General features: G+C 40.7%; 1 protein-coding gene across 7 annotated transcripts in view; it reads right to left on the bottom strand.

The window, feature by feature from the left end:
- CREBBP (CREB binding lysine acetyltransferase) overlaps positions 1-13,618 on the bottom strand; it is a 95,646-nt gene that overhangs the window by 44,198 nt on the left and 37,830 nt on the right. For all 7 annotated transcript variants that reach the window (XM_075767926.1, XM_075767932.1, XM_075767927.1 and 4 more), the window contains 2 exons: positions 6,057-6,303; positions 5,392-5,505 (listed from right to left, as the gene is read on the bottom strand). In XM_075767926.1, the coding sequence (XP_075624041.1) occupies positions 5,392-5,505; positions 6,057-6,303 (361 nt within the window). The remainder of the gene's footprint in view (positions 1-5,391; positions 5,506-6,056; positions 6,304-13,618) is intronic.

Here is a 13,618-nt window from a genome sequence, read left to right as displayed (position 1 = left end):
GGCTGAGTTTTGTGCTATCGGTTACCATGAAGCACAAGTTCAGCTCTTGTGTTAGAGCAGCATTAGGAAACACAATCCAGCCACTTCTAGGAGTCTACTCAAGCAAGATCAGATTTCCAGATCTCTACTTCTGCCCCAGACCAAAGTCTACTTATAAAAACTCAGGTTGGGTGTTTGTCAGAGTTGACAGTCTGAATGTCACTTTAAAAGCGACAACATGGAGAGTGAGCCTATTCTAAACAGAAAACCCCCCACTGTTTCTTCATAAAACCAACAACGTTGTCATTCGTAAGGGGACAATGTCTGAAGACCACTATTTTGACTTGCAGTTTGAAGAGATTAACGATCTCCAAGGAATTCCACACATGTGCACATACCTATTCAAGCAGGCAAAACTCCCTAACGCTGGTCAACAGCCAAATGTTGATTCAACACTTCAACTGAAATATTATTAGGGGGCAGACTACCTTCTTACAGCCAGCAGTACACTACAGCGCGGAAATGAGTGGCTCTGACTGTTTGGTCTCAGCTTTTCTGTATTTTTATAACTCAATTAATAGCATACTGTATCAGGTATTTTCACAACATCAGGAATTTGATTTTGAAGGGTTTTTTTTTTAATCTGCTTGTTCATTGGTTTTGTATGAATGCATGACATCATCTCAATCTGTCAAACAAGAAGATGGAGGAAGAGAGTATTAACTTTCCATACTGAACAGATCAAGTGCAAATGCAGTCCGTTCTGCAGCAGATACCGTAGGAAACCAAGTCAATTAAAATAAATACAGTAGTGAAACAAAGAGGAGTTACCACATTAGGCCACCGCTACATGAAGCAACATCTACTGTGATTTTTTTTTTTTTTTAACTAACTGATGCTTTAGACATTGATGAGCTCATGACAGAAGCTACAAGTGTGAAGACAACTCTGTACAAGACTGTTCACACGTTATACTCTTTAAAGATAATTGAGCTCCATATGTCCCACTGTCACAAAGTCATGTGTTTATATACCTTAAGAGTGGAAGTTCGAACAAGCAGAAGTTAAGCCGCCCAGAACTTCCTGAACAGCCTTGATTAGGTTCTCTTGGGCAAATGCATTAGGATGTAATCTAAATGATCAAACACCATCTCATCTACAGGATTCCTGTTTCAGTGTGCAAAGCATGTAATGCTGCCTTAATGAAACTGCATTCACATCTTCTAGAGGGGAACTCCTCCATCCCTCCAGTTGATTAGAATTTATTTTAAACACAGATTCCTGATGTTATTTTAAGTATGAATGCCTAGAACTTCTCTAACCTGACCACCCCAGTGAAAGCAACATATTAATTCATTTTTGAGAAGTGTGATTTAAATTTTTCATTTTGCTTCCCAGTTCTGGAATTGCAACTCATTCAGCAGTGTTCAAATGCTCTGTCCTGCAGCTCCTCGCTCTGCTCACTACATCCATTCTAGCTCAAAGTGGCTGGAGCAAAAATTCTGCTGGTAACCTTGACTCACCTCAGCACAAGTCTGTCCTGCACCCAGAATTAGGCAGGCATACTTAAGGTAAGCGTACACGATCGTTTAATTAAAGGCTGTATCATGAATCAAATCATGGGCTAAGGAAAGATTTTATAAGCAACTTAAAGGTAGGAAGTGTCAGTATTAAACCTCACCACTGATGCCATTTTAATTTTTATTTAATTTAAGCATTAAACTAAAAGCTGTCACAGTATAGCATTGTATTAGTCAATGCATGGAACTTGTTAATCTGTGGGCTAACCATCTATCATGTGGCTCCGTGGAACAACTGATGGCTGGTAGGTCACCATTATGTAAGCACTTAAAAAAACCCCCAAGAGACACATTTTATTTGTAGGTTTTACAGACAGTAAACTGACAGTAAGACTTGAGCAAACTGGATTTCATTTCCCATTTTCACAGGAAACGGGCTCTAGTGAACAAGCTGCTGCCTATTCTTTCTGAGCACAGTTCCGTGCACTCCAATGCATTCCTTCTCTGCAAAGAGTCAGTTCCCACACGCTCCAGGTCTTCTTTCATTTTCTGCCCTTAGTCTGTAACCTGCTCCCTCAGCCAGCTAGCTCCTAGTCCCTATTTCCATTTCCTGCATCAGATTCCCACCCTTCATCCCTGAGTCAACATACTCTGGTATTTCTGTCCCAGTCTTCTTTAAAATTACATTTTTAGATGAAGATCTGGCAACTTGGTCTAGTGGATGGTGTCCCTGCCCATGGCAAGGGGGTTGGAACTCGATGATCTTTGAGGTCACTTCCAACCCAAACCACTCTATGATTCTATAATTAGTAGTCTCAAATTTACTTTCTCAATCCAGCTTTTTCCTCACTGCGTTTTATTTAAAATGTTCCTACAAGGAAAAATAGAGGGAAGACTAGCTCCATGTTCACAACTCCCCCTTCCAGTCTCACTCAGCTGAACAGAGATCCCTTTCTTGAGTCTCATGATCCTGGAATGAAGCACATCAAGCATTGCATGAGGATGGCCCCAGTCGTAATAAACAGTGAGCACAGCACGCTCATTACCACCTGTATGGCCGCAAGGGGAAGCATTCCCAGTAGCTGTTTGGTAGTACAATACACACCTGCCCAGGCCAGGAAGAGAAGAATTAAGAAGCTCAAGCATGTTCGTGACAAGGCAAATCTTCAGAAAAAAATCATTGTTACAATAGAGTTATAAAGGTAGGAAATATATCATCAGCTGTTTGCAAGAGTTTTTAACTCAAATTGTGGTAGGCTCAGCAGGGAGCAAGAAATACTTCCTAACAAAAACAACCCTCTGACTCCAAAACATGTGTACCAAATTTCAAGTCATTACTTCAAAACACAGGAGTTGCTGGCCTATTAAAAAAAAAAAAAAGGCAAGCTTAATATTTTAGCATGTGCAAAACAATGTTGTTTGTTTTGCAGTTTCCCCCTACCCTCCCCGAGGGTATACATGGTATACACAGTAAGAGCCACGTGGAACAGAAAAGATTTCAAACTTGTCCCAACATGTCATATTAACAAGTCTTATTATTATATTTGTTGATAGAAACATAAGACAATGCAACATTACTTTAAAAAGAAAGAAAGAAAAGCTGTACAAATGAAACCTGGCACAGATGTTCCTTGCAAAGAATCTAAACACTACAACATGGAGTAAGGTAATGGTAAAGAAACAGCTACATGGTAATAAACTAAACCCCAGGACTTCTTGCAGCATGCAGAGGGAATCCCCGGGGAGTAGGAAGAGATAGCTACAAGGAGCACGTGAACTATTGCATGTGGGAAGGGTGGAAGCAAGCCACCATACTGTGATGTTCCAGAAGTGCTCAACCGCAGAATTTCCTAAAAGATCAGCACACTTTGAAGGAGCCACTTAGAAGCCCAGTGCAGATATACCAGGACTCGAAACAATGATGGTAAAACAGATAAAAGTACAGAAAGGAAGATTCTAGGACTCAACATCTTCACTGACCATTGTGTGGTCGTTCACTCTGTAAGGATGATAGCCTGACAAAAGTAACGAGGGTCACTATGCCTCTCATTTCCTTTCCCTTTCTAAATTTTCTCCTCATATTCTGCAGATCCCCTCTTCCCCCCAGTTTAGTAGATGCTATAATTATTTATTTCTAAGAGGGTCAACATTTTCTTCAAGTCTTAAACTAACCTAGCTTAGGTTAGTTTTCACCTGATCAGGCACAGTGTTTTGAATTGCAGATATTAATGTAAATCATTTCACAAAGGTTTCTGAATGCCTAAAAAGGGCTATTCCTCTACAATGTATCTAAACAAGTATTTTCAGTGTTCATCTTTTACCTTCAAACAAACCACGAGGTGTCACGTGCATGACTCAGACGTCATTCAGAACAAAGAATCTTGCACCTCACCATACTAAGCTGCAAATTTGCATGGTTACTACCATTAGATTATTAATTGAATGGAAGAATATTTCATATTTATTTCCCCTGCACGCAACAAGAGAGTCAAACTCTACACTTATCCATTATAATTGTTGCACTCAAACAACATCCTATTTGATCCTGTAACAAAATAATTTTTAAGGACTGTTTTCGTTCAAGTGCCCTCTCTTCTGATGAGGTGTATGAATGACGTAAAAACAAATACTGCACAAACTACTTTTCTACAGCAGCTTGTATTGAACAAAACAATTCTGTTGTGCTAGATGTTATTAGCACTTTGATAACAACTGTGTAATAAGGATGTTATGCACAAATGGACCATGTCATATTAAAAAGTAAAGCTTTCAACACATTTTTCAAAGGCCAAACATAACTAATCACTTGCAACAAATTACTACTTCTAACATACTAGATGTATCTTGTTTACCAAGGAGAAGTTTGGTAAAATGAAAACAAAATCCTTACCTCCAAGTAGCTCTATAGTCATAATTTTTTTCAGTTTTGGAGGGGGAAAAACACCCTCCTGAAACTACACCAGCATCCTCAATGGGTAATTTGGACAGTCTTACCAGCTACTCTCCCCTCTGCTTTAATCTCACCTAACCTAGGAGTTCTCCTAATACACTCCAAGGTGTATTAGTGTTCCTCACTACAGTCTCAGCCAAAATGGAAATTAGCAGAATGTTTCCAGCATCATTTAAACGGACAAGCTTCTCAAGTCCTCCAGCTATTTTCCACTTCTTAGCCCTTATTTAAATATACTTAGGCATAACATTACTGAGACTTCTAGAACTGCTGCATCTATGCTGTAAAACGTTCCACCTTGGCATCTTTTCAAAGGATTTGAAGAGAAGCAAACCCACCAACATAAGTTTGATATTTTCTGTTTCAGAGCAAGAGGGAAGAAATGCACTAGCAACTGACTGCCCCCGAGCATCAGTAACAGCCATGCTATTATAAAAAACAGGAATGATTTACAGAACTTCAGCCAGTCCGTATCAGCATTAAATACACTTAATGTTTAAGACACCTAGATGAGATGTTTTTGTGCACAAGAATTCTTTTTTCAGGAAACTTTTTTGATTATTCGTAATCATTAGCATGTTGATTTAAGTGTTTCTAGCAGCAAGAAAAATAATGAAGTAGCTTCTATCTTCCCCCAAAGCCTACCTACATCCAAAACTGCATTATAATTGGAATCTACTGACCTGCCTCACAATAAAACACCAGGTAGAAGTTGCTTTAAAAACAGATGTGTGCTTGATCTGAGACTTTTCAATTATTGTGTATTTAAGGCATAAATAGCATTCAATGATCTGAAAGGAGAATTCACTAGTATACTCATCCTTAGAGAAGATTATTTAAGACTATTAAGTTTTTTGGGGCATTGTCTAAGTTTATGCACTTTTGATCAACTTTATTTTAACAGTATCATTCCATTGTGACAGCAGTAAAACAACTACTTACGTTGTTGATTTCTTTTGTCGCTGGCATTTTTCAAAGGAAGGCACACAGGACAGTCGTGCCGAGTACAATTCTTCCAGTGGGAAATGATTTGTCTCGAAGATGCACAATGAGCAACTGTTACAAGGAAAAGCAATAGAATTACCGTCACTCCTTGGTTAACTGGTTTTGAATTAAATAATCTCATTTTTTTAGATCAATTCTATTCTTTCTCCTTTACAAGCGATACTGTATATAAACACAGCTACATACAACTAAAATCTTTTGGGACCCACCAATAATCCCTTATAAAATGAAGGAAAGTAGTACTAAAATCTAAGAAACTCTACATGGCTGAGTTGCAGGCAAACGCATGGTGGTTACTACACTCTCTTTGTAGAATGGGGGAGATTAAAAAGTGCTTTCAAGGCTACTGTTGGTACTATCCTGCTTCTAAGAGGCAAATAGTGCACTCTGTTTTCTCAACTGACAACTGTGAAGAGACCAGAAATGGAGACCGGGCAAAGGTAATGAAACAGGGAGCAGCTGTTTAATTAAAGAACTAGTTTTGGCACTTATTTGTGCCAGGTATAGCGATCTTCTCGACAAGAAGAGAAACACTGCTGACAAATACGCAAGAAACCTTACACAGCTCATTTGCAAGAGCAGCTTCAGCAATGCACTCTCACCTTGACAGGCCTTTCCAGCTTGACAGTGTGTCATGTGGTTGAGGACGTTTTTCATGGTTCGACAGTGCGGGAGAGCACAGGCCCGCACCTCTCCGTTTGCTTGCTCACGCCTCTGACATTTGTGAGCGTGAAGCAGCAAAACCAACTGCTGCTGGATCAGTTTGCGCTTCTCCGGATCTGCTGTTGGTCCAGTCGCCATTGCCTGCGTCGGTACGATCCCCACTTGTACTTGGGTTTGCATCTGGGACTGAGAGAACAGAGAGTTTAGCATCGTGTTTGCCAGTCTCAATTCTGATCTTAATCTTGGATAATAATTTCAGTATCACAAGACTATTTGCCAAGCATTCTGCTAGGACTGCGACAGAGACTGGCGTAATAATCCTTGTAGCCATTCTCAAACATTTCTATTCTAATCTTGGAACAGCAAAAATATATCAAGAGATTCCTCTGTTAAAACATTTACAACCAACATTTTAATTAAACAGAAGATTTTTTTGGATGGCTTGTTATCAGGCAGATCATAATTCCAACTGAAATGAGCTCTTACACACTTGGAAGTGGAATGCTTCAAGTCTGTTAAGTACTATATTTTCCTCTCAAGTTTTATACACTTCAATCCTAGTTTCTTGTCCCCAACAAAAAGAGGAGTTCAATGGGAGAAGACAGTCAAAATTACATGACTGTCTCTATCTGTTACAGTAAAAGGTGGAACTGATTTTCCAAGCCTAAATTAGCCTTTCTTCTCACAAGTGAGTGCTGATATTCCTTTCACAGAGAAAATTTCCAAGGTAAAATATATACAGCTTTCTTCCAGGAAGGGTCTCTTAAATCTTTGCGTTTTGTCTACTGAAGTGAACTAGAGTTAACTACAAGGTGACACTAGGTTGTATCAGCTTGTAAAACCTATTTTATTTCCAGCATCCATTCTTTATGGACACACTTCTGTACCAATGCCCTAGTGCTGCCTTATACAGCCTGCATGCCCACAGAGATCTTCAGTCTAAGGCATAGCTCATAACAGTGCGGAAGAGATAAATAGCTTCCTTAACACGTTGTTTCTTCAGCACAGATACAGAAGCTCCTCTACTACCTTCTTGGACCTTTAAAGGACAAATGTAGAAACCTGATTTTCAAAGTTAAACACATCTACAGCCTGCAATGGCTCCACTAGTGGAGCAGATATGGGACTGCAAAAGTGCTTAAATCCCTGTGATTCACAGCCTGAATTAATCTCCTGGACAAATATGAAACCGTCCCAAGAATCACTTTGATTATGCACTGTAAATACAGGTTACTACAGAAAAACTCACCAACTTCCAAGCTACCTAAGGAAAAAACAGCCATTAAAATCACTTACAAATAGAATATAGGAAGAAGAGGATTATACTGGGGAGGTAACAGAGGAAATAGTTCAGTGCTTTCTACAGAACTACTGACCAAAGTCTGCTTACTACATTTAAGGAAAATCATCCGTAAATGAGAGAATACACCGTTTGTGGCCTGTTCTACTGTTGACCTTTGAGAAGGACTCCCCAGAAAATTCCACAGTCTACAAAACAGAGCACATAACAGCAACAAAACTTGTTTCCTTAGGTCAATGAAAAGGTTCCCTGGCAGAAGTTGTCACTACTTCAGCACCAAGCTTTGTCCTCAGCTTTGCCACCTGCACATTAGGTTTTAAAGAGCTAGTTTTTCTTCTGGAGAACGAAGCATACAAGACCAAGTAGAAAACACAATGCCTGGTATTTGATGGAGGAGGTGGAGACTTTGCCACTGATAATGATTATAGTAAATCTTAAACAAAGAGGAATCACTGTGTCTTTTTCTTGAGCTTGCAAGAAAAAGAGCAACAGAAGGAAAGAGGGTGAGGGAAATCCATTTATTTAATGCTCCCAGTGCATGCAGCTGAAATAGTCTTCCATTTCTTCTGTGAACAAATCCACAAGAGCGGACAGGTTTTGCTGAAACAATTCTTGGGTCACAAATAGGAAACAATTAGTTCAGCCAATCTGCAGAAAAATAGAGACCATGCCAAAGAAAATCTTGTTGGGAGCAATGTTTTCATCCCAGTCAAAGAACTGTTTCCCAAGCCAAAGTTCTCCTTTTGTTACTACCCTACCAGTTAACAGACACGACTACAGCTGTAATGCCCTGACCCAAAAGGACTCCTTGAAGACTGAGTAACAAAAAAACAGAATCATGGAGTATCAGCAGTTAGAAGAACAAGCAGTCTCAGTCCACATGAGTGTCTGCAGGCAGGCACAAAAAAATAACTCAGAATACTGCCTAAGCTCTAGAGTTATGCTGGTCACCATTTCAACCTTGTGAAGTCCTAAACCTGGAAATACAATGAACAATCTTTCCACCATCGATCTTAAGTTTCAAGCCTGTTGACTGTTTGAGGAAGTTGATCTCTTCCCTGCTAGTTTGTCTTTTAAGAACAGTGGTCTGTAGACCAGTTCAAAACTGGAGATATGCCAGTGCAGTGCAGACACACCAAAGGTGCACAAATCCTCCACCAACCACAGAAATCATTCCACTCCAGAACGAGCAAGCGGCTTCATGATGCTTCACCTGAATGGCTAGCAATTGTCTTGACGAAGCAGGAAATTCAGACCCTTCCGCTCCCACAAGTAAATAAATGCTTCAATGATCAGATATGGGGGGGGGGAATAGTTTTGCTTCTCTTGCTCCCTTGCTGAGCTCCACCGTGAACAGAACCAACAGATCAGGGGTTGAAAGTCTGCTACAACCTCCGACAAAGACTGTACCTTCATTAACTGGTTTTCTAGAAACAGAGTAATACAACATTTCTATAGTGTAAAGCAGCTATTAATACCATTTACAATTACAACAACTATATATTCATACAGGAAGAGAGTTCCACCCTGCCTCTATTCTGAAGAGCAAAAACTTCCCGTGCTTCTGGGAGGCACAGATGTACGAGTATCTCATCCTCATGTACTGGGATGGACACAAAGTTCCCTGGCGGTTTTACTTCACCGAGATGACCAGTAATCCTCTATGTTTTGACATGTTTATATTCAAAGACACTCAACATTGTCAAGATCAAACACTATGTACCCCTTCTTATAAAAGCAGACACCGATTTCAGCAGCACTGGTGATCTTTCAACAGGTAAACAACCTGATACAGAGCTCAAGTGTCAGCCTAGCTTCCACATAACATTATGTTTTTAAAATACATTTCTTCTTCCATAATTTCTTTTTCTTTCCATGTTCTTTCCTTCTCCCTGATAACAGAACATCACTTTCTGGAATCACTGTATTAGGACAAATCCTGCATTTAAAAAAATGGCTTTTAGTTCTTTAAGACAAGTTTGTAATCAACAGTGGGCCTTAGTGAGATCATTAAGAATCCACTGCCACAAAAGATTACTATTTTGATACAGTTGTTTGCTTTACAGACCTTCCCTCACCCTAACCAGAAGGCAGGTAGCACTTCAGACTTGAGGTTTCTCAGTCTGTTGATGTCTTGGATTAGAAAAGGGATATTATTTACTAGTAACAAGAGATTTTTAACACGTCATGCACATGTGCATTTACATTATGGGTGCATCCAGTCTCTCAGTTAAGACTTTAAAAAAACAACACTTGCAGTATCCCCAGAGAGCAAGGTTGCATCCCACCTTCACCCATGCAGGAGAACATAAGGTCAAATATCCCCAAAACATCTTCTGTTCCCCTTCAATCACAGGCTTCAAGTGTGATCTTGGGGGTCCTTTCAGAGAAGGGATAGCGGGCATAAAAAGTGCATATGCATGAGCTGTAAATCTCAACGAACAGATAGAAGTGTTGCTAATTAGAAGTGAATTACGTATTCACAGCGTGATCAACTCCAATGATGCACCCCACACATCTACATTAAGATTGGAAGAAGTCCTTCTGCAAATAGGAATTGCAGGAATGCTCTAATAAGCATTGAGCCAGCTCTGACCAACCCAGGAAGCACTGTTCTGTCACAAAACTGCAACGAGAGCTCAAGCAGCAGCTATCCGGTGGCATCAAGGAAGGAGGCGCTTCTCAGCGCAGTCACTTAACGAACCCAAGCTTCCTCCGGTGACTACCGGAGCTTTACTGCGAAAGCAGCACAGAACCAGTTTACACTTCTTGCAATTCACTCCGATATTCTTTATGTGGATGGTGGTTTCTCTGGTTCCACCAGTTACTGTGAACAGGCACAGTCCGAACAGGCTGGTCCTATGCATACAGGAAGAATCCTTCTGACACCAGGCATCTGGAGGTCTGCTTTGGCTCAAGAGGTCCACGCACACACAGAACAGGCTGACACAAGCGGAAGTACTTTGCATTTGTGCCCAGTAAGCCTGCAGTGCTGCATCTTCTCATCCAAGTAGCAGAAGGAATCAAAATCTGAGTCTTTATGATGAGCAGAAGACTTGAGAGGTGAAAAAAAAAAAAAAGCTTCTTGAACTGGACACAGCCTCAGGAGGTTGTGCTCTCTGGAGGGAGATCGGCTCAAGTGGCAAGAAATTACATTAGCCTGTTAGTAGCACCAATCTAAGAGCGTGCAATGCAGCTAGAAATAAGAAGAAAAGGAAGGTGATACTCTCAGCTTCTGCATACAAAACCAACATGATGCACGGTCTTAACACGAAGAGTATGTTCAGAGCCCAAGATGTATTTCAAAGCTTTGGCATGGACGTGGCTACAGGCAGAGTTTTCATGTCAAGAGTGAAGAGGAATATTTTCATCTTCCAACTTCCACTTAGCACTATGGAGTATAACTTCCACCTCTGAAGCTGGTACTGGGGAGTGAGCCTCGCAAGTCCACAGTAACCACAAAAGATAAGAATGCTCCTGTGGTCATTCCATAGAAGGAACTTGAATAGTTCGTCCTAGAGAAACCAACTCAATGTACTTGAATTTTAATTGCTGAAAGAATTTTCTTCTAAATCCAGCAAATGCCTCAATATTATGCAGTTGGCTCTGCTGGGAATCAAGGCTGGATCAGCATCTATCTTAAGGATAGACTTCCAGAATTTTATCTCCTTGTCTTTACAAGCTTTCTAATTTGAAGGACCAGCAAATGCCAAAATACACGTAACGAAGAAGTGTTTCAAAGCAATAAAAAGGAACAAAGCTTGATACAGGAATCTGCAGTGTCCAGCTCTCACATATAGGAAATTAAGTGAACAAAATTTTAAGTGAACTTTATATAGAATTTACTGGGTGATAAAACATACTGAGGAATGATCAACATTAAAAATCCCAACCTGTGGATAAAAGACAGAAGTTTTAAGTGAGGAAATTCATGCTGTCAGAGTGCTGGCTATGGAGTACTTCACCTCAACTGCTGGAAGAGAGTAAGAAATGGCAATGGATATTCTCCACCACATATATTCATGGTGGAGAATATCCACCATGGATATGGAGAGTGGAACATGAGCCAGAGTCCTGGGGAAATTGCAGATCCTCTTTTTCAGCTCACTTTTGCCAGCCTGGCACCATTTTTTATGGATGGTACAAAAATTAAAATGTTCAAAGCACTACCCATTCCCAGGATGAACTTCTGCACCAAGACAGAATAGGGATGCCTACTTTGCTCCCTAGGTAACAAGGTAGTTTCTCCATCACTGGACATTATCTGTTAGATTTGTTTCCAGGTTATTACAATCTTTTCCTTTAGGAGACCATGGCTAAGAAACATGGACAAGAGCTTTTCCCGGCTGTTTACTAGGCTGCTGCTCCACTTCACATCAGGTGGGGTTTTCTTGAGCAAGAGAAGTGAGCATGCCTGGGAAAGAGAAACTTTCCAAGTGCAGGTCAGGGCAGGCACAGGGAAGGTGAGCGCAGCAAACAGCAAGCCCACCAGAGACTGGGAGACTGCTGCTGAGAGCAGCAGACAGACACACAGCATGCCTCTGGGGCAACAGTCACAGACCTTTCCCGCAGTGAACGAGAAGACTGAGTTGGCTGCAAGAGAGGAAAAAAAAAAAAATCACTGAAAGGTTAAGAAAGCAAGCCTTCCTTCACTGTAAGGAGATTTTTTCATAGTGTCTTTTATTTCTAGTCTCTAGAATTAAAAATTGCCTATTTTAAGTAGCTATAGATCTACTTGTTCTAATTAAATCTGGCCTGACAGTTTAAAAAGCTTTCTTCCTCTCTCTAGCAGGTCCACAGCAAGGGCACACCTAAGACACCCTCATCGCCCAGTCATTGTTTTCCTCTCTTCTGATCAAAATCTGTTAATAAAGAAACCCAAATGACATAAAAAGAAACAGAGAAACAAGGAAGAATGCAGCAGAAAACTCAAGATGTAGTTTAGTAAGAGATAGGGAAAAATATGCAAGAGAAGATGTGCTGCTCCAATTCTAAGTCAAGAGAAACGATTTCCTTCACTTCCAAAAAGTACTACTCTCTCAACTCCATCTGCTGGTCATAAGGATTACTGTGAAACCAAGCTGGTAAGCCAAACTTCACACACTGTACTCCTAACCCGTGCAGAAATACTAGATTTACTGGTATGTCCATAAAGAAGCCGTCCATCACCAGCCTTGGAATATGCAGCACTGCAGACACCGCAAAGCTTCACCACGTTTAATGGAAAAGTCTAGGAGGGTTCTCCCCTCTGACAGCACTTCCCAGAGTCTAGGTACGCCGAAAACCAGAGGCTCCTGGCTCCTGTACAGGCTGCACGCTGCGCTGAGCGCCAACGTGCAGAGCATGGCTCACTTCCACAGTCCAGAGATTTTGCATGATCTCACCACTGCAGAGCACTGCCAATCCTGCATCAAACAATTTAAGTGACACCAAATCTCAATACTGTGTCACCAAAACTTCCAACAACATCAGAGCATCATCTTTCTTTGGAAACAAGTCATTCACTCAAGATCTCAAGCTGCCCGTTCTGTAAACAAAACTGATTGTATTCTGTAACAGTCACACAAAGCAATAGCTATTATGCTAATAACAGCTAACATGCTGTTCAGACCCACAGTTAAGGAAACAAACAAAATCAATCCATTCAGCTGGCACTGAAAATTAATACCTTAATGCTGACCTTTTAATCATTTTAATGCCATAAGGTTTGTTACTTCTTTCCTAATTAAGAGATTAAACAAAATGTGCTTCTCAGGGTCTAGTATAAGGTCATGCTTGGAACAAGGGCTGGAAGATGCACTGAACGAATGCTTCTGAGAACCACTTCACTTGGGAGGCAGGGGGAAGAGAGAGTGTGGTGTTCTTAGGAGAGTGATTGCCTGAATTTGAATTAAAAAAATAATCCACTGCTGCAGCAGAGGTTTATCCTGACTGCCAGCAGGAGGGTTATGCCTGGCAGTGGGAAAACTCCTGGCTAGGGTTTGGGACAGGGGTGCCACACATAATGATGCTTAGAGTAACGAGGGTTAAGAAACATTCTCATCTTCTGTTTTACTTTTGCAGCATACACATAAAGCTACAGAGAAAGGCAAAATATTCAAAGGAATATTTAAAAAATGCCTTGCTTTTCAGGACCAATCGTCTTAAAACAACCGCTCCACCTTTTTACTTCCTCCTCTATCATTCAGATATTCTTAGTGG

This window comes from Balearica regulorum, chromosome 15, assembly GCF_011004875.1.
Source record: "Balearica regulorum gibbericeps isolate bBalReg1 chromosome 15, bBalReg1.pri, whole genome shotgun sequence".
Taxonomy (NCBI): Eukaryota; Metazoa; Chordata; class Aves; order Gruiformes; family Gruidae; genus Balearica; species Balearica regulorum.
Note: the sequence above shows the minus strand (reverse complement) of the source record. Positions and strands in the feature narration are given on the sequence as shown.